The sequence below is a fragment of the Lithobates pipiens genome, unplaced genomic scaffold, assembly GCF_037356315.1.
Source record: "Lithobates pipiens isolate NorthernLeopardFrog02 unplaced genomic scaffold, aLitPip1_a1.2 Scaffold_25, whole genome shotgun sequence".
Classification (NCBI taxonomy): Eukaryota; Metazoa; Chordata; class Amphibia; order Anura; family Ranidae; genus Lithobates; species Lithobates pipiens.
The window spans coordinates 79,714,014-79,735,494 of NW_027507787.1; the positions used below are offsets into that span (position 1 = coordinate 79,714,014).

Consider the following 21,481-nt stretch of genomic DNA (forward strand, 5'->3'; position numbering starts at 1 on the left):
GAGCTCTTTCTGACCCATACGGGCATCTACAAATTTCTGCAGACCTCTCTCAGCACACTCTAAGTCACGGCAGACAACTCAACACCATCACTAAGACACTGCGAAACCACCACATCCAATACCAATGTATAGCACCAGCCAAAATGTCCATCACCCACAACGGATCCAAACAAATAGTGTCCTCAATGCAAGTAGGCCTATCCCTCTTGTAAATGTGGGACATCATTCCCAAATTGTCTGATGACACACCCATGGATAAAAATAATAAGGGAAATCAGCAGAACCTCCCATTGCCTCAACGAGCCAATATACACCATTCTCACAAAAAAACAGCTGTAGGAATTCTTAAACCTAAGAGGTCCTGTGTGACCTCTTGCAAATTGCAATTTCCTTTGCAAAGTGAACAATTTATTTGCTTTAGTAAATAAATATTATTCTGACACTACAGGCCAAATAGTGAGGATGAGCCGAACAGCTGGCAATTTGGTTCGCACCAGAACACGCAAACAGGCAAAAAATTTGGACGAACACGCAAACACCGTTAAAGCAACATGAAAGATCAAAAGTGCCAATTTTAAAGGCTTATATGCAAGTTATTGTCATAAAAAGTGTTTGGGGATCCGGATCCTGCCCCAGGGGACATGTATCAATGCAAAAAATTTTTTTTTAAATGCCTGTTTTTTCGGGAGCAGTGATTTTAATAATGTTTAAAGTAAAACAATAAAAATGAAATATTCCTTTAACCACTTAAGGACCGCCGCATGCCAATGTACGTCATCACAATGGCATGTACAGGCAGAAGCACGTACATGTACGTGCTTGCCTTCCAGCGGGTGGTCCCGCTGGATGCGGCGGTCCGTTTAGCTTCAAGAGCGATCCGGGATGAGGGGATGGCCGTTGGTTTCTGGCCATCCCCTCTCGATCGCTCCTGGCGAATGAGAAGCTTCCTCCCACTGTGTATAGTAAACACAGGCAGGGAGGAAGTGATGTCATTCTCCTCGGGGCAGTCTTTTTGACCGGACTACGAGGAGAAGAGTGAAAGTAGGTGTGCACCAACACTACACTAACATGTAGGCACACATAGGCACACAAACCCCCCGATCACCCCCCCCCCCCCCCCCCGATCGCCCCCCTCCCAGTCACAGTGTCACTGATTGCAGTGATCATTTATTTTCTGATCACTGCATTCAGGGTCAGTTGTAAAAGTAAAAACTGTCAGGGCAGTTAGTGTTAGGTCCAGGGTAGCCCCCTACCACCCCCCAATAAAGGTTTAACCCCCTGATTGCCCCTAGAGTTAACCCTTTCACCCCCTTTTGCCAGTGTCACTAAGCAATCGTTTTTCTGATCGCTGCATTAGTGTCACTGGTGTCACTAGGTAGCTAGTTATTTTTTTAGGTTCACCGCCAGGTTTTTATAGCGCTAGGTACCCCGATATACTACCCAATAATGGTTTTAACCCCCTGATTGCCCCTAGTTAACCCTTTCACCCCCTTTTGCCAGTATCACTAAGCAATCGTTTTTCTGATCGCTGCATTAGTGTCACTGGTGCCGCTAAGTAGCTAGTTATTTTTTTAGGTTCACCGCCAGGTTTTTATAGTGCTAGGTAACTCGATATACTACCCAATAATGGTTTTAACCCCCTGATTGCCCCTAGTTAACCCTTTCACCCCCTTTTGCCAGTGTCACTAAGCGATCATTTTTCTGATCGCTGCATTAGTGTCACTGGTGGCGCTAAGTAGCTAGTTTTTTTTTAGGTTCACCGCCAGGTTTTTTATAGCGCTAGGTACCCCGATATACTACCCAATAATGGTTTTTTAGTCCATTATCAGGCCCTTTGGGTCTGGTATGAATATTAAGGGAAACCAAAAATGAGGCCACATGATGTCAGAGGAAGGCGGGTCGCCCGTTTAAGTCACCGATTGGCCCCGCCCTCAGCAGTAAGACAGCTGTCATTGAAAAGAAGCGTCACTCGGCGGGAGCCTCCCATGGAGACAGATGTGTTGCGGCTTTTTTTTTTCTTTTTTCAGATCGGCGTCAGCGTGAAAAGGTCCTACATCGTGGGACATTTTTATTTTTTTATCTTTTAATAAAGGACTTGTCCCTAAGTGTCTCTCCTGTCTTTTTTACAAATTTTGACACTTTTTTGTGAAATGGTAGGGGTACAATGTACCCGTTACCAATTCACATAGGGGGAGAGGACAGGATCTGGGGGTCCCCTTGTTAAAGGGGGCTTCCAGATTCCAATAAGCTCCCTGCCCGCATACCCCCACAACCACCGAGCAAGGGTCTATTAGCTATATTGCAGAGACCCGACAATTCATTACAGCTGCGATCAGTTTTGAATTAGTATTTTACCTTTAGAAATGTCATTTTGCTGTGGTACTGTTCTAAACAAGGGTAAACTGCGTCACTTTACAGGTAAACTATAGACACCCCCCAGGCACGATATTTAAAGGAACATTTCATTTTTATGGTTTCACTTTAAGCATTATTAAAATCACTGCTCCCGAGAAAACACCCAATTTTAAAACCTTTTTTTGCATTGATACATGTCCCCTGGGCAGGACCTGGGTCTCCAAACACTTTTTATGACAATAACTTGCATATAAGCCTTTAAATTTAGCACTTTTGGTTTTTCATGTTAGAGTCCCACAGACTTTAACGGTGTTCCGTGGCTTTTGAATTTCCCCGAACACTGCATATTGTTTGTTCGCCGAATGTCCAAACAACCAAAGTTCAGCCCAAATTTATGCTCGGGCCGAACCATTTGCCCATCCCTAATAGTGAGCAAATATAAGGTTTTTTATCTAGCGGAGAGAAAAAGCTAAGGTACAATAACTAGTATAAGGGTCTTTGGGTAAAAAAAGGGAGCAAACAAAGAAGGCATGGTAAGGATAGAATGGGACATACAGTAAGCAGGATTCACTACAACACTCCACATATTTTCACCCTAGATGGGATGCTTAAGAGTGCCTTTGGTCTTTAACCACTTGCTGACCACCCTATCGCAGTTTTACTGCTACAGGGCGGCAGCTGTGTGACAGATCACATATATATATATATATATATATATATATATATATATATATATATATATATATACGTGATACGGCAATTCCGGGTAGCGGGTGCAAATGCACGCTGCCAGTGAATCGCTCCGGCTGTGATTATACACAGCGGGAGCCAATCAGCAGGTACCGTGGACTCGATGTCCGCCGACACCCGCTGATAATCCTTCAGAGACACAGACTGGCGGTCTGCCTATGTAAACAAAGCAGATCAACGTTCTGTAAAGCAGGGACCAGAATCCATGTCTTCCCCTTGTAAAAGCATACCACACACTGTAGTAAATCAAAGACTAGGCACACAGTTAACCCTTAAATCACCCCTGATGTAAACCCCTTCCCAGCCAGTGTCATTAGTACAGTGACAGTGCATATGTTTAGCACTGATCACTGTATTAGTTTCACTGGTTTCCAAGTCAAATGTGTCAGTATCTGAATGTCTGCAAGCCTATAGTCACTGATCACCGCCATTATTAGTAAAAAAAAAATACTAAAAATATCCCATAGTTTGAAGACCCTATAACTTTTGCACAAACCAACCAATATGCACTTATTGGGATTTGTTTACCAAAAATATGTAGCAGGCCTAAATTGATAGTAAAAAAATATTGTCTTTTTTTTCTAAATTGGCGGCTTTTTTTGTTCATAGTGCAAAAAATAAAAAACTCACATGATCAAATACTACTTAAAGAAAGTTCTATTTGTGGGACAAAAAAGGACACGCATTTTATTTGGGTACAGCGTCGCAAAACCGCTCAATTGTCAGTTAAAATAATGCAGTGACGTATCACAACAAAATAGCCTGGTCATGAGGGGAGTAAATCTTCCAGAGCTGACAGGGTTAAGGACCCTCCCAAAAGCTCTATCGGGATCTCAGTACATGAAGTGAGTTTACCGCTGCAATATGTGGACCCACTAGCAGTAATGCCAGCTTTATATACATATATGTCTAAACACACATATGCACATATTCCATATTTAATTTCCATTATTTGAAGTAGAATAGGACGACCAATTGTATACACACACTTCATCTGCAGTCACTTGGGAAAATATAGTCTTTCAGATAAATGAATCCTACCTTCTCTTAATTGCATCATTAGATCCAGATGGAAAATGCAGGCATTCTATAATTAAGAACCAATTATACACCACGGACAGTGGATTGTGACAACCATACATGTAATGATGCTGGTTAGGTATCCCCATAACTATATTTTTAAACATACTTCATTCAAAAATGCATTAAGTTCTGGCAATAAAAACAGCTCTTAAAAAATGAAGGTCTCCAGCTTATTTGCAGGAGCTTCATACAGAAGGCCTAGAAAAAAAAAAGGAGAGAAAGAATAAACACAACTCTGGTAAATGACTTGGCTATAGTCTATTAACATGTGCCGTGGGGAGCTTATTCGAAATTAAAGTATTCTGTCTGCTATCATGAGGGTTGGATGGATTAGCTCACTACATATGTAAATCAGAAGAGGCAGTCTAGCTGGAGCTGACGGTTCCACGCTGAATACAGAACAGATTTCATTTCTAAATAAAATAAAAGCGTTTTTTCTTTCAAGATAACTCAAGAAAAAGCTATGTGCATGTCAAATATAATGACTCATGAGTGAATGATGTTAAATGTATTCAAATGTTTGTAGAAACAAAGGTAAATATATTTAATTGCAGGGCAAGTTCACACAATTTATAGAATGTTCACAGCAAGTGTCATGATGTTAGGGACAGAAATATTTATCTATATATTTAGTTATACATGGGTGTTTAACAGCATTGTTATTTTGTAGTGTGTTCATTGTGTGTTGACTTTATTAATGTGAAAAAGAATTGAAATCCTACCATGCATCTGTAAGCCCTTGTACACACGGTCGGACATTCCGACGGAAAATGTCTGATCGGACCGTGTTATTGGATAATCCAACCGTGTGTGGGCTCCCTCGGACTGTTTCAGTCGAAATATCCGACCGACAAAGTTTTACATTTTCAGACAACATGGTCCTATGGGACTTTGTCCTATCGTTTGTAGAGAATTCCGATCGTACAAAGTGCCACGCATGCTCAGATTAAATTCCTAGACCAAAGCTATTGTCTACTAGCCTGAACGTAGTCCCGTCGTAACGAAATAACGTCACCACCTTCTGAACGATCAGATTGTCCAACAACTTTGTCCGACCGTGCGTATGCAACACAAGTTTCGGACAAAATCCGTCAGACAAAATCCAACGGATTTTGTTGTCGGAATGTCCGACTGTGTGTACAAGGGCTAAGGATCACATCATCTGTCTCAACCGATACGTACTCTATGGTCACTTCCTACATTTTAAGGCAGTCTCCATTTCAAAATATATCAATGGCACTATTTAAGATCTCTATCTGCTAATGAAGGGCTATGTTCTAATGTCCCATACACAAAAAAGGAATATCCGTTGTGGATCGCTTTTTCAACGGCATTCCACTCAAGCTTGGCTTGCGTACACATGGTTACACAAAAGTTCTCTGAACTTTCAACCGTCAAGAATGTGGTGACATACAACACTACGATGAGCCGAGAAAATGAAGTTCAATGCTTCAGAGTATGCGTTGAATTGTTTCCGAGCATGTGTAGGAATTTTGCACGTCGGAATTGCTACAGACAATTGGAATTTCCGAACTGAACGAGAGCCTACTCTCAATCTATTGTTGGCAGAAATTCCTGCCAGCAAAAGTCCGATGGAGCATACACACGGTCGGAATTTCTGACCAAAAGCTCACATTCGACTTTTGCTGGCAGAATTTCCGATCGTGTGTATGGGGCATAAGACATGCACAATGCACTGCCACAAAGATGTACATGGATATACAACTTAAAAATATAATTCTAGCCTTTAAGATACAATATATGCTACAGGGTTACTTCAGTGGACCTGGAGAAAAGAAAATTGGAGTTTTTTAATCACTTGACCTCCAGAAGATTTACTGCCCTTCCTGACCAGGACATATTTTTGGGATATGGCGCTACGTTACTTTAACTAATACTTTAACTAATAATTGCCTGGTTGTGTGACGATGTACCCAAATAAAAATGATATCCTTTTTTTCCACAAATAGATATTTCTTTTGGTGGTATTTGATCAACTTTGCATTTTTTATTTTTTGTACTATAAACATAAAAAGACTGACAATTTTGGGAAAAAAAACTTTTATAAAAAATTTTTATGAACTATATTCAATAAAAAAAAATATCAAATTCATAGAGTCTACAAACTATGGGATATATTTCTGGAATTTGTATTTATTTATTTTTACTAGTAATGGTGGCAATCAGCGACTTAAAGCAGGACTGTGATATTGCAGCAGACAAATCAGACACTGACACTTTTGATACTTTTTGGGGACCAGTGACAGGAATACAGTGATCAGTGCTAAAAAAATATTCACTGTCACTGTACTAATGACACTGGCTGGAAAGGGGTTAACAACAGGTGTGATCAAAGGGTTAACTGTGTTCCTAGCCAGTGTTTGTTTACTGTGTGGGAGGTGCTTTTAAAGGAACACAGGATTCATGTGCTCCCTACTGACAGAACCACGATCTGCCCTGATTACAAAGGCAGATTGCCATTCTGGCTCGCTGCCTAATGATCGGCAGGTGTCGTGGACATTGAGTCCGCAGTACCTGCAGATCAGCTCCTGCTGTGTATGATCACAGTGGGGGTGGGTCACTGGTTGCGCTCCCCAGACCCTGAAGTGCAGGATCACATACTAGGTACGTGATCCTGCACAGCAGAGCTGCCTTGTACTGTATATGTGAGTTATGCGGTCAGCAAGTGGTTTACAGAAAAAGGGTTACTTTACATTTTATGGTAAAAATTGAAGTTTTCTTCTTTGTGACAAAAAAATTTGGAAACAGGGTTTCTAGGTTTAATGACAAAAGGCCAGCACATTGGAACTAGAGTACTCTGGTAGCAATTAGGGAAGGGCCTCCCCACAATAGCCTAGGTCATTGATTGCGTGGTGGCTCAATATCTGAAGAATTATGGGTGTGTTACCGTATATAACGAGCAAGAAACCACTGTACAGCACTAAGAAGCAGGACACAGAACTAGCACATGTATCAGGAAAAGATTGGAAACTCATGACCTGGTGGGGGGTTAACAACCAGCTAGCATAGTAGAAACAGATTATTGAAGACAAAACAAAGTGTGTCAGGCAAAGGGGTTGATTTACTCAAATGTGCAAATCTTGTCCAGCTGTCCATAGTGGCCAATCAGCTTCTAACTTCAGCTTCTTCAATCAAGGTTTTTTTTGTTTTTGTTTTTTTAATTCTTTAGTAAGAATCTAGAAAGTGCAAAAAACATTGTAGCAGCAGCCACAAAACTGGAGCCATCTTAGCAGGCCACGCAGGGCAAAAATAACAATCACAGAAAGCAGAAGCTTCTTCCTGACTGATAAACAGAGACCAACTAACGATTCTAAAACCCCCGCTACCCTACAACCCCCCCCCACCCCCAACCACCAGCTCAACCCCAGCAACCTGTAAGTCATCTATAACAGGATAAAAGGTGCACCACAAATAAGCCAGGATACCTAATGTCACATTATTTCAGATAACCCAATCGAGGCTAGAATAATGAGATTACAAGTACTAACTTTGAAACTAAAAAGGTGAGGTTAAACCAGCACATAGGTGAGCAGCCTAAGCCTAACACAATTTCACAAGCAAAAAAGGAGGGAGAAATCTCGAATCTTCGGGATTCCTAAGTGCTCTATAGTAACCATCCAAATACCACGCACCCAGGTGTATGATATCAGGGTGAAATTATCCTGGATTTATCTAAATACCTTCCCCATTATTAAGGATGTGGCTAACCAAGCCTACCACACCTTATCAATCTTTTTCCCACAACCCTGAGAAATATAGGTGATCCTGTAGAATGGTATCATGGAAATCACCAGGCCCTTCCAGAAGGACAAGTTGGGAGTGCCTGAGAGAAATTTTGACTTAGCTGACATTTCTATAAAATATTTTCAAATTTTTCAGGGGAAACTACACATCTCTAGCAGGCCGCAGAGGAGGTGGGCTATAGGTTTGCTATTCTAGCAGGTCATTTCTATGAAGGAAATTAAATTGAATCAATCTGTCCCTTGCTGATACTAGTTTTATTTTTAACAGCTCCTTGTAGGCCTACAGATAAGGTTTAGGCTAAGTCTTCTTCCAATAATATATTTTGGAGGGCTGGGACTGAAGGCTGACTGTCTATCCCAAAAATTGTACCTGAGACGCATGGTGTAATTGAAGATAGCGGAAATAATACAAGTTTGGAAGGTCATGTCTTGCTTTCCTTTGGTCAAAGGTGAGGAGTTCTCCCTCCCTGGTAATATTCCTCACTGTTTTTATACCTTTGGACACTCAGACCATAGGATCAGGCAGACCATAAAAGTGAGGAAGTCACTGCATCTTCCTTAAAGGAGAAGGTGGTGAGTTTCCCACTTGAATAGGACTCTGCAGTCTTACCGCTACTTCCCAAGCTTTGACGATGGCCTTTATGGTTATTGTAATAGGAAGGGTGGACCTGGGACCGCTAAAGAAATTTTATTCTGCTGATTAGAGACAATATGAGTTTTTTTTCAGGCCTGAACTCTCTGCTTTAGTTGTGACACTCGTGGGGCTAAATTTAAAGGTATATAATCGGTAATACGGGCAGTGATTTGGACTCTTAAGTAAGGGTTGAGACCCAACGAAACAGAAGGCTGAGATCCGCCCCTCCTCTGGCCCCATTGTCAAGCAGTAAGATAGATGATTTAGTCCAATTGACTTTAAGGCCCAAAAAGGAAGTAAAGTAATTTAGGATATGCAATATTTCACACAGAGTGCGCCGTGGATCCCTAAGAAACAGGATCAGATCATCAGTGTATAGTGGTAGACATTCTTGGATAGATCCCACCTGCATGGCCCCAACCACCGGGTATGACCTAAGTGCTATCTCCAGGGGCTCCATCGTTAAAGCAAAGAAGAAGTGAGCGAGGGGACACCCTTGCCTAGTGCCCCTACCTATGTCAAAAAAAGGGGTGACAAAGTCCAAGCCTGATTGCCACTCAGAGGTTGCTGTGTAGCATTGCAATCCATCATCTAAACAGGGCTCAAAAACCCTTTTCTATGTCAATAAATACTAAGACGCTAGTGGATGGGCCATCATTTGGAAGTTGGAGATGTGTGAATACCCTTCTCAATTTGGTATCTGTAGGTTTTCCTGGCATAAAGTCTGATTTATTACCCACTTCAGCCACAGAAGATTTTACCCCCTTCCTGACCAGAGCACTTTTTGCTATTTGGCACTGAGTTGTTTAACTGAAAATTGCGTGGTCGTGTGACATGGCTCCCAAAAAAAAATCAATGTACTTTTTTTCCCACAAATAGAGCTTTCTTTTGGTGGTATTAGATCACCCCTGTGATTTTTATTTTTTGCGCTATAAACAAAAAAAGAGTGACAATTTTAAAAAAAATGTTTTGCTATAATAAATATAATATAAATATATATAAAAAAATATATAAAGAAACAAAAATTGCAATAATCGTTTATTGATTGGTTTGCGCAAACGTTATAGCGTTTACAAAATAGGGGATAGTTTTATGGCATTTTTATTAATATTTTTTTTTTACTAGTAATGGCAGCGATCAGCGATTTTTATCATGACTGCGACATTGTGGCGGACATATCGGAAATTTCTGACACATTTTTTGGACCATTGTCATTTATACAGAAATCAGTGCTATACAAATGCTCCTGTGTAAATGACGCTGGCAGTGAAGGGGTTAACTACTAGGGGGCAGTGTAATGATTAAGTGTGCCCTGGGGAGTGTTTCTAACTGTGGAGGGGGTGTGGCTACATGTGATATGTCACTGATCTCTGCTCCTGATCACAGGGAGCAGAGATAAGTGACACTGTCACTAGGCAGAATGGGGAGATGCTTGTTTGCATTAGCATCTCCCCGTTCTTCCTCTCCATGAGGCAATTGCAGGTATTCCCATGGCGATCGAGTCCGCAGGACCCGCGACCCGACTCATGAAGGTCCCGGCCAGCATGCGCGATGGCACAGCTACAAATTTAAAGGGACGTACAGGTACGACTATTTGCCCAGCCTTGCCCAGCCGCACCGGTCGGGAACCGGTTAACTATTAAGGGAATCATTTTTGCCAACTGGGTTGCCAAGACTTTAGTAAGTATTTTGAGGTCAGTATGCAATAGGGCAATTGGACGATAAGAGGAGCATTCAGTAGGGTCTGTAGGAAGGAGGATCATATAAGCCTCAAGCATTGAGGATGGGAGGGTCTGTAGATCTAAGTAGTGCGCAAACAGTGCACACAGTCACACCAGCTCCTATAGAGAAAACCGCGCGTCTGTATGCAGGTGTGACGGACCAACAACGACACAAGGGCAACTATTGGCTACTGCTTATTGAACTTCCTTTTTCTATTCCTGCCGTATGTCTTTGCTTTAAACGATCAAACTTTGTTGTGATTGTGTGTAGGCAAGTCCGTTTCAGTGGAACTCAGCATAAGAGTTGCAGAAGTAAATTGGTGCTGGAGGACTTCCTTTTGTCAGGTACTGTGATTGCAGGTTTTAAGAGGGAGCAGGTAGCTATGTAGCAGATTGCCCATTTACTCACTATACTCAAATTCAGGACCTCTTAACTCAACTTCCCACAACTCCCTGGGTTGCTGGAAAAGAGAAAATAACATGTACAAATGGAAGGAGCACCAGACCAAGTTCATGTATTAGTTTGTACTAAAAACAGCCAACGTGTTTCAATAGCCTAAGAAACTCCCCCTTCATCAGGGCTACAACAAAATACACTATAATGTAAATGAAAATCATAGAATGTCATAAATAATATACATATTATCATGTGTAAATATTCTTGCATACATAAAAAAAACATATACACATATATACCCATAGACAGATAAAGAAATATCAGATAAGTGATAATGTGTAATAGGTTTATTTTTGGAATTAATATTAAACATAGTTAATGCATAGTTAGTACCATGGTTAGGAGTTTCTCTGACCCCTGAAACACATTAGATGTTTTTTTTTTTTTAAATGAAAATGAATACATTAATTTGGACTTTTTTTCTTTGGTCTTATGCACTTTCCATTTGTGCATATATTTGTCTGGCAAACTGCTGGGGTACCCACTGGAGAGTAGCCTTGTCTATTGTGAGCAGCCTAACCTAAAACATTGAGCTCTTCACATTTTTGCCCTTTCACTACTTTGTATGAACTCACATTAAAATCTCTTTGCATGCTCTTTTTTCATTGACTTCCAGGGAACATAAGTTCCTCAGATTTCCTGAGCTAGGTTTAACTTATTTCTGGTGAGTGGATCTAGTCATAACGGTGGAGGATTGCATTCGGTGTGTGATTTACATTGGCAAAGACATTTCTTTTGAGGAGTTCAATCACATTTGAGACAACACATTATGACCATTTGGGACTCTTTTCTGTTTATTTTGAACGTATATTTTTTGCACTTTTATATTGTTAAGGAAATTGTAAATTCTGTATAAAATTTAATTCTATTTTGTATACTTTGGCTATATATTGCACACTGCACCAATTGTGCACCGGCATTAATAATGTTTTGATTACATGTTGCATTCTTTGGAGTCCTGATTAGAATTTGGCCTGCCTATGGTATGCCCTTTGTTACCATAAAAGTATAATTTTAATATTAATGTGATACTTACGTAATCAAGTGTATAAAAAAATTAAATTTGCGTTGAATAAACAGAACAGTTATTTGTAAAGATGCTGAGTGTATCTTTTGTGTCTGTTCCTTACTGCAGTAGTTATTAATCAATGTGAGGATAGGAGTTGCCTATCTATAAAATTTCCAGAACAATATTAACATTGTTTATTGCGTGTGTTATTGCACCAACATTTTATGTATATGAATTGTCAAAAATATCCATACTTGGAATTCAGTGTTGTACTGTATTGGGCATTGACAGAAGCAGTGGTTAAGCGATACCTTCAATTGGCTGAGTAGATTACAGTTGCAAGCTTAATCTATTTAGTTACTCAATAAAAGGTTTAATTTAACTATTTTTTAATGAGCTGTAATAGCAATAATTTAATTTTCTGACTTTTGGCTACAATTCTTCCAACTGAAATTCGAAAGTTAATTTTATCAAATAGATATGTCTTGTTGTAGTGTACAGTAATGAATTTGCCGCATCTGTGTTATTGGCAGCTATGCAGAAAATGCTGCTCTGCAAGCCTTAAATGCTCTGAAATTTAGATTACTTCAAAGATAACATCAGATCACCAATGGTCATTAGCCATTCACCTTTATGAAGGGGAATTAAATCAACCCACATAAACAGAGATGAGACAGCTATAATAGGGGATTTTGATATTGACATCATAAAGATAAAAAAAAGAAAAATTGCCAACAACCTACAGTATCTCACAAAAGTGAGTACACCCCTCACATTTTTGTAAATATTTTATTATATCTTTACATGTGACAACACTGAAGAAATTACACTTTGCTACAATGTAAAGTGGTGAGTGCGCAGTAATACACAGTGTACATTTGCTGTCCCCCTCAAAATAACTCAACACACAACCATTAATGTCTAAACCACTGGCAACAAAAGTGAGTACACCTCTAAGGGAAAATGTCCAAAACCCTATTGAGCATCTGTGGGGCATCCTCAAATGGAAGGTGGAGTAGAGCAAGGTCTCTAACATCCACCAACTCTGTGATGTCATCATAGAGGAGTGAAAGAGGACTCCAGTGGCAACCTGTGAAGTGCTTGTGAGCTCCATGTCCAAGAGGGTTAAGGCAGTGCTGGAAAATAATGGCCACACAAAATATTGATACTTTTGGGCCCAATTTGGACATTTTTACTTGGGGGTACTCACTTTTGTTGCCAGCAGTTTAGACATTAATGGCTGTGTGTTGAGTTATTTTGAGGGGACAGCAAATTTACACTGTTATACAAGTTGTACAGTCACTACTTTACATTTCATTTCTTTGTTGTCACATGAAAAGATATGATAAAATATTTACAAAGATGTGAGGGGTGTACTCACCTTTGTAAGATACTGTATATAAATAGAGGCGAACCAATGTAAAAGACTATAGAAATGCCATTAAAAAAGACCATTGTCCACATTTGCACCCCACTAAATCGCACAAGTTAACAAATGCCTTAATGAAAAGTTGAGTAAGGCACTAAATGTTCAATCCATTTACAACTCAATAGCTACTAAATATTAAAGTGGTATTAAACCCAAAACCAAAAATATGAAGTTTACCGATCATTAGTGGCTGTATTCGTTTTCTTTTTTTCACCTGGTGATTTGGCCAGTAACACACATCCTGTATTAGTGAAACACTATAGATGAATGAGCCCAGGGGCACAGGCAGCAGCATTGTCAGTCTGGGGGGGGGGGGGGGGGTAACGTTAAATGTGTGGCACTGGGCCTTGTTACTGAGATGCAGAAATGTATTTAACTACAAGATGGCAATGCCAACTAGTTTTGCCTAACTGTGACTGTAATACAATTTCCTGGGGCAGCCTAGGAGATGTGGTCTTGAAGGATGATCCCATCCACAGCCATCCTGGGGCCACAACTACAAGGCCCATGAGGGACAATATATAAATGAAAGCGTGGGAAGGAGCCTGACAGCTGGGGGAAACGCACTAACTGGGAAGGAGTGTGTGAGCCGTGCTGTGTTAAACTGTGCTGTGCTAAGACCGGGCCCATACCAAAGCTAAAGAGCAGATTGCTGAGCTGGAAGATGAACCTGGGAGCTGATCGGGAGCATGGGGCTCCCCCAACCAGAATAGCTGTTCATGTCACCATCACATCTGCTGCCCTTGTTGCACCACTGTTCAAGGAGGCCCCCCACCAAGAAAACTTGCTGCTGCTCAAGGACTGTCGCAGAGGGATCTGGTGAGAGAGTCTCTGATCCGCATCATAGCTTTAGTTATCTGTTAACCCTTTCCTTCAGCTTAAATCTGATAACAAATTAACCCTTTCCTCTGTCACTTTGCTACAGGAAATTTAGCACATCTGCCGCTGCCTTTTTCCATCAGGCAGCAGTCATCAGAGCCAAATACGGTTCTTTAAGACATGAATATACCATAATACTGCCTTTTTTTTGCTCTCCATCTGCCCCTCCACCTGGCTATGTAATACTCTATATTTTATACTCTCAATTATCACTTTAAACTAGATTCAGTCTCTGCCTAACTGCACTAAGGAGCCTCCTTACCTATCAGGGAATATTTACATTAGGCCTCAGTTGATTATGACCCCTTTTAAGTTATTTACACCTTTCTGGTTGCCAACGTTTAAAGGGCCCCAGCATTGCCAGCATAAATACACTAAGGCTGTCCAAGTTACTACATTCCCCTGAGAGCAGAACTGGATTGCTGATTTTGAGCTTGAGCTTTTAAGGCCTATACCTAGCCCCTGGGTCGGAAAGCCCTTAAAGCGGGAGTCCGCCGTTTTTTTTTTTAAAGCCAGCAGCTACAAATACTGCTAATACTAATACTTTTAAAATAGTGACACTTACCCCCCCAGCGCGCCCGCGATGTCGGCACCCGAAGCCGATCTCTTGATCGTCTCTCGGGTGCTGCCGCCATCTTGGGTATGGGAATCAGGAAGTGGAGCCTTTCATCTTCAATTCCCGGTTCCCTACTGCGCATGCGCAATAAGGATGGTCCCCGCTGTCTCTGGGATCCATGTGTTTCCCAGCAGGCAGTGGGGGACTTTTGGAAAGGGGCGTAGATTCTGCGGAAAGGGACGTACCTTCTGCAGAATCTACGCCGGAAGTGGGTGCAGATACCTGTACTGTACAGGTACCTGCACCCGCTCCCCCCTGAAAGGTGCCAATTGTGGCACCGGAGGGGGGGATTCCAATGAGCGTAAGGTCCACTTTAGGGTGGAGCTCCGCTTTAAGTGACATAGGCTTTATCTTTTGTTTTTGTTTTTTGTTTTTTTTGTTTTTATTCTTCCGGTCACTTGAAGTAAAACCTCTAATTTGGAGAACTACTATTTATGCTCTAAATACTCTAGCATACAGTGAGTTTGGCACTAAGGGGTACATCTGTATTCATTTTTCTTGGTAATGTTTATGTGCCTTGACACTGGTGTACCAATCTGCTTTGTTATATTATAATTTTAATTTACCAATACAGGCTGCTTATCTTTTAAAAAAAGACAATGTGTGCAATCTGTATACATCTGCTGGGAGTTTCCAATCAACGTATTCTGCTGGTGGCATCTGGGGTGAGGCTTCACATAGGGCTAAAGAGAGCAGATGACCCAAAATTACCAGCGGCTTCTGTGGGGGTAGAGCTGCAAATGTATAAGCAGTTTTAAATACACTAACAATTGACGCCAAACTCCAGTTAATAATTTATAACCATTTACAGTAAACAGCTTTTCTTTTTTTTTGGGGGGGGGGGGGATAAAGTTCTTTAATTCATTCATCAATAAAAGATGAGCATTTTAATCATCTCTACTGGTGTTAAATGGTTTGTCTCATCAATATAAACTGTTACATTGTGCTGGAGAGTGTTTTTGTTTGAAAAACAACAGCCTTACTGATTAGATCACCAAAAAGAAATGAAAAAAACATAAAAAAGGAAACCAATACAGACATCACATCTAATAATTAGTTAGCTGCAATATATTAAATGTTTGCTTTTGAGTTTAAAGCTAAACCACAGGCTAAATACACAAATAAAAACTACATGTAAGGGAGCTATTTTACCTATCAAATAATTATTTTCTCTGTCCACCTAGTCCTGAGATTTACATAGCTGTGCCCCACTAAACAAATATATTTAGCAGGTAAGGAGACATGATCCTTTGCTGCTTCTCTTTTCACTTTCACATATACAGTGCCTTGAAAAAAGTAGTCATACCCCTTGACATTTTCCACATTTTGTCATGTTACAACCAAAAACGTAAATGTATTTTGTTGGGATTTTATGTGATAGACCAACACAAAGTGGCACATAATAGTGAAGTGCAAGCAAAATGATAAATGGTTTTCAACATTTTTTACAAGTAAATATTTTAAAAGTGTGCTTCTGAAAGAAATTGGTTCCACTAGATTTTAGTTAGGGGTATCAGGGGGATGAATATAAATGCATACCACGCTTTTCAGATGTTTATTTGTAAAAAAAAAATTTAAACATTTAATATTTCCTTCCACTTTACAATTATGTGCCACTTGGTGTTGATCTATCACATACAATCCCAATAAAATACATTTTTGTTTTTGACTGTAACATGGCAAAATATGGAAAATTGCAAGGAGTATGAATACTTTTTTCAAGGCACTATAAGTCACCTGACCAGTCCCATTATATGACTGTAGAGTGAAAAGAAAAGCAGTACACGTATAAGCTCATTTTGGTCACTCATGCTATTAGGATGCTATGTGCCCTGCGATGACACACCTGATTTGCCCCTTGTTCTGCTCATCCACCCCTCCTCGGTATTCAGCTTTACAGAAAATACAGTAGACTGGAAGAGGCTGATACCAAGTTCTATCTAGGTACTTACATTGCTTGCATGAAGAAATAATAATAATTTATTAATGATCACAGTGCTGTATTTATGTGTACCCAGAGTCTGCTTGGAGTACAGGTTTAGGCTTATTGGGCAAATACCCAAAGTGTTTAAAGCTTTATTAGACCCTTATTTTTTAAGCACTTTTGGCAGCAGATTTAATCACTTACTGAGTATGCAGCTTCTTTATTTTTTAATCCTTGCCAATGCTGCTGTTTGAGCTTCTGCCATGATCACTTCTCCAGATTTCCTGTGTCAGGGTCGCTCCTTTCTTTTGCAGCATTCTATAGTGCCACCAAGGGCTGCTGTTAGAAATCATGGGGCCCCCATACAGCCTTCCTGACAAGGCCCCCTAACCCTGCCACACCCCCTCCCCCCAGGGTGCAGTGGAACAGCAGCACTGATTTTATTTGCCTACACACCAAAAATGAAGAAAGTCCCTCTTCTCTTCCTACCTTCTGGGCCACACTGTTGACCTTCTGGGCCAGGGAAATGTAATTTAAGTCCTGGTAAGCAAGTAGAGGTGGGGGTGTGATCTAGTAAAACCAATTGATTCATTTAGGCAGAAATGAACAATAAAGATGCCCTGGACCCCCTTTTTAGCTAATAGAGCCTGGGCCCAATACAACAGGACCGGTTGTATTGCCTTATTAGCAGCCCTGGTATCACCCTTTCATGCTGGGACTAGAGTTGTGTCTCTCTACACTGTGTCCATCAATATAACTATACAGCCCTTTAGCCTAGAATAGCAAGGTACTCCCCTGCTTCTCCCTATTCCAAGCTGACACCGACTGGCTTGAAACTGCACTGTCCACTGACAGCTCTTTCCTCCAAAGACTAGAAGCTCAGTGAAACAGTGCAAGGATAGCAGAGGCCAGCAGCATTGAAAGTTTTAGGATGGGTTCACACCTCCGATGGATGCGGCTCACAGCAGGAGTCCAGTGCGGCCCTGTTCTCCGGATCAGGGACACGTTTTTGGCTGAATTTGCCCCTAAAATGGAGACAAAGACGTTCCTTGGCAAGCTGCTCCATAGCCATAACGGATACATGTGAACTGGCTCTGTAGAGAGCCGGTCACAATCTCCTGTCATGCGAATTCGCATTGGTGCAAACTCAGCCTTAAACTGCAACTGCTTGTAAGAATTTTAATACATCGTTTATTTTATTGTGCTATTATTAATGTGTTAAGCTAAAATCACTCAGGGGCTAATACTGCTTTAATCCGTTAAAGTAAAAAAAAAAAAAGTTTAATGCAAAAGCCCTACCAATGTGTGTTTATAGACTAAAAATGTGTTTCCTAAGTAGACTCCAATTATTGATAGCTAAAGATCACATAATCTAGGATGTCAAGGCAAGCTGTTAATTTCATGGCAGGCAGAGGTCCCTTTTTAATGCTAAATAATCATGAAATTTGGTCTTTCAATCTGCAATAGGCATACATAAAATGTTTTTGAATTATATAGGATTATGCAAAAGATCACCTGAAAGCCTATTACATGTGGTCACAGTCCTTTTAGCATCTCCACGCTTTATACTATATGCTTATAGACTTTGAGCTAAAAAAACTTAAACAGTCATTTAATGTCATGTTAAAAATGTGCATGCAACTCATCACCATCGCCCTGAAATTATTCTAAAATGTTTTGGACAAAAGTAGTGATTTTGTCTTTGCTTACCTCATTCACATAAACCCAGTGGCTGTCCTTTGATGCAAGATTGGTTTCTACTGCCTATAAGCAAAAAAATAAATAAACACATTAATATAATTCATAGCAAGTGCCTTTTTTTATCAGCAGTTGCTAAAGTCACTTGTGTAACTGTAATTAAAATTTTAAAATAAGATCGTTTTGAAGAACTCAAGTTCTAAAACAAGAATTATGAAGTTGGTGGTATTAATTATGTCACATACAACGGCACATCTAATTAACTTTAAGGTTGCCCTTGTTAAAAGAACACACTGAGAAAAGTCATTTTTACTACAGCAAATAGAACCGCGCAGTACAATTAAACAGTGGGTTATAATCACAGCATATTGTCTTCTAAATATATTTCTTTTAATATGCCAATCAAACTTTATAATTTAGTCTAAAAAATATGTATTTCTGTCTCCTTGCTCCCACTTCTGTACTTTTAAACACAGTATTTTCTACTAATATAGCAACAACCACAGAACCGCATATTTTGCGCTGTGTAAACTAGGTGGCTTTATTAACCTGTTTCATAGGAAGTAGCAAAATATTCATAATATTTATACTCAATTCCAAGCATATACATACATACATAGATACATTGAAGTAGTTGTTAACCTCAGACATGAAATATGAACAAAGCATATAGTGTGTACTTTTCTCAATTAATAGCATTAAATGTATTGTCTGTCACTTTTTGGCCGCGGCTAGAATAGCGATTCCACGTTATTGGAAATCGAAGACTGTACCTTCCCTGGAGGAGTGGGCTACTGAAGAAGACGGCATTAGGGACCTTGAATGTTGGCCGAGGAATCTAATAAAGAACAACAGTTCTCTCTCACTTGGACTTAATGGTCCATGTTCCGCTTTTCATCGGACTTCATCTCCTGGGCAGAGGGTGACTTAGGCAACATCACCTCATGTTGGAGCAATTCCTGTTCCCAATCTTTCTGCTCCCCCTACTTTCTCTTAACTCCTTCTCCTCTTTGCATACATGTACTCCTCAGAATCCATTAAACACTTAGTCCTGATGCAAGATATGATCCTCACAGCTAACTTCTCTTCAGCATAACAGGTTTTTAGCATAAGTTTGATTGTAGTAATACATGATGTTTAGACGTAATCTTTTCCTTTGAAGTGGTAGGGTGGTTTAGTTCTCCATGTTATGCCTCATGTTGCTCTAATTGCTGTTTTTTGACGCACATAGCGAACATGATACAATACAACATTTTTGTAACCTCCCTATACATATGTTTTATTGTCATTACCTACTACTGTTAATGATGTTATATATGCAGACTGCATTTCCCACCTTGTTTCTTTCAATAAAATAAGACTGAACTAAATGTAATTTCTGTCTGCTGCTTTGTTCCTCTACTATCAGTATGTATTGCTTCTGATAAATTTTCTTGACACTAAGAGAGAAAAGGTGACAGGAGAGGGATCTCCAGCTGATTGACAGCCTCAGCTCTGTTCCTGTGTGCTGTGGGGTGGAGGGGGTGTTGGTGGGGGGAGGTTGAGATATGTCCCCTCCCTCCAATCAGATCTCAGAGCTCTCCTGACTGAGTTCTGCAGTGTGTGATTTTAGCTTTCTGCCCCCTATTTTCTAACAGCTCAGCAAGCTTTATAAATTCTGGACTTTGAACAGATGTAGAGAAGAGAAGGCAGCAGATACACAGATACAACTTGCAGATGAGGATCTGTATCATTTCCATGTATCACTGGATGCCAGTTACTTCCCTTGGTATATGTTTACAAGAACTTTAAGGAAAGTGACTTTTTTGTGTGACAATCTAAACAAGGCCCAAGTCCAGTTACTATGTGATGCACAACTTTCGTAATGTAAATGAAAAACTTCCCTACCTTTTATGAATGAGCCAAATCCTTCAACTTGCACCTTGCACTTTTTGCAAAGTATCTGAATTCCTGGAATTCAGCCTTAAATCATAATATTACAGTGCTATTCATTTGAAATGATGTCCCAAAGGTCTAAGGCAATGCACCTACATGGCAGTGCACCACAATGCACAGTAACAGAATGGGGTATGTTAGATTCCCCAAAAAAAGAGGTTGTGTAGTATGGCTGTGCTTGGGTGCATTGGCAGCCCATTTAGTCATTGCTGTAAATTAGTTTATTGACTAGAATGGCCATTTTTAGTTTACAGTTTTAGACTTTTCACAATTCTTTATTAAAAAAAGAAGTATGGGTTTGGGGTTTTTTCCTCCATTATATTTACCTAGGCAGATGCAGCAGTGGTCTGATGCTGCATCTGTCCCTCGGCACCTCTGCACTGAGAACCAAGCCATCAAACATTGCAAATGGCTCGGTTCTCACAGCTCCCTAAGCACAGAGCTGCTTACTGTCAATCAGCAGCTCTCCTCTCTGCTCCTCCACACTCACTGAAGCGCTGAGCTGTGGAGGGGTGGGGAGTGGTCGTCTCTGACTCTTAACGGCTTGCTGAGAGGCTGCGTCAGGCATCAGTCCAATGGGCTGATTTCTGGGACATCAGGAGCAGGACCGGCCCTACCATGGGACCCAAGGGGACCATGGCTCCAAGCGGCATTTAACAGGGGGCAGCAGCCAGGCCGGCAAGAAGTTACCACTAGGAATACCTGATCAGTCAGCAAGACTCTCAGGAGCAGAGCAGAGCAGATGCTGGTCAGCTGTGCACTGTGCGCTGTCACTGTGCGCGCCAGCATTCACAGCTCTCAGCCTCCACGCCAATCAATTGCTCCACCCAACTCTTCCAACTTCCGTCTCCAGTGTGGGGGAAAGAGCTGCCTGTGCGGCTGTGGCCATGATAGAGTGGGAGCTGAGCGTGGGCAGCCTCTGTGCCTATCTGAAAAACAAGGTGAGTTAGGTTGGTTGGTAGTACAACTTCAAGTGAGTTCTCTCTAAGATTTTTTTTTTTATAAGGGACTCAAGCTGGATTGAATGTGACTGATCTTTCTATTGTACCCATGTTTTCCCTGTAAACACTTTGATGAGGCCTATTCTTCTGTACTGTTTGTAAATGATCATGCAGTTTTACAAAAGAAACATGCTTTTTACATACAAACTATAAAATTATTTGTATGATTTTGATGGCTTCTAATCAAGATATAATAGTGGTGAATTTTATTGGGAACAGGCATAAA

General features: G+C 40.6%; 1 protein-coding gene across 3 annotated transcripts in view; it reads right to left on the bottom strand.

Annotated features, from left to right (window-relative positions):
• The window catches only part of GRID1 (glutamate ionotropic receptor delta type subunit 1), a 1,763,123-nt gene that overhangs the window by 640,923 nt on the left and 1,100,719 nt on the right, over positions 1-21,481 (bottom strand). For all 3 annotated transcript variants that reach the window (XM_077454598.1, XM_077454599.1, XM_077454600.1), the window contains exon 5: positions 18,332-18,385. In XM_077454598.1, the coding sequence (XP_077310724.1) occupies positions 18,332-18,385 (54 nt within the window). The remainder of the gene's footprint in view (positions 1-18,331; positions 18,386-21,481) is intronic.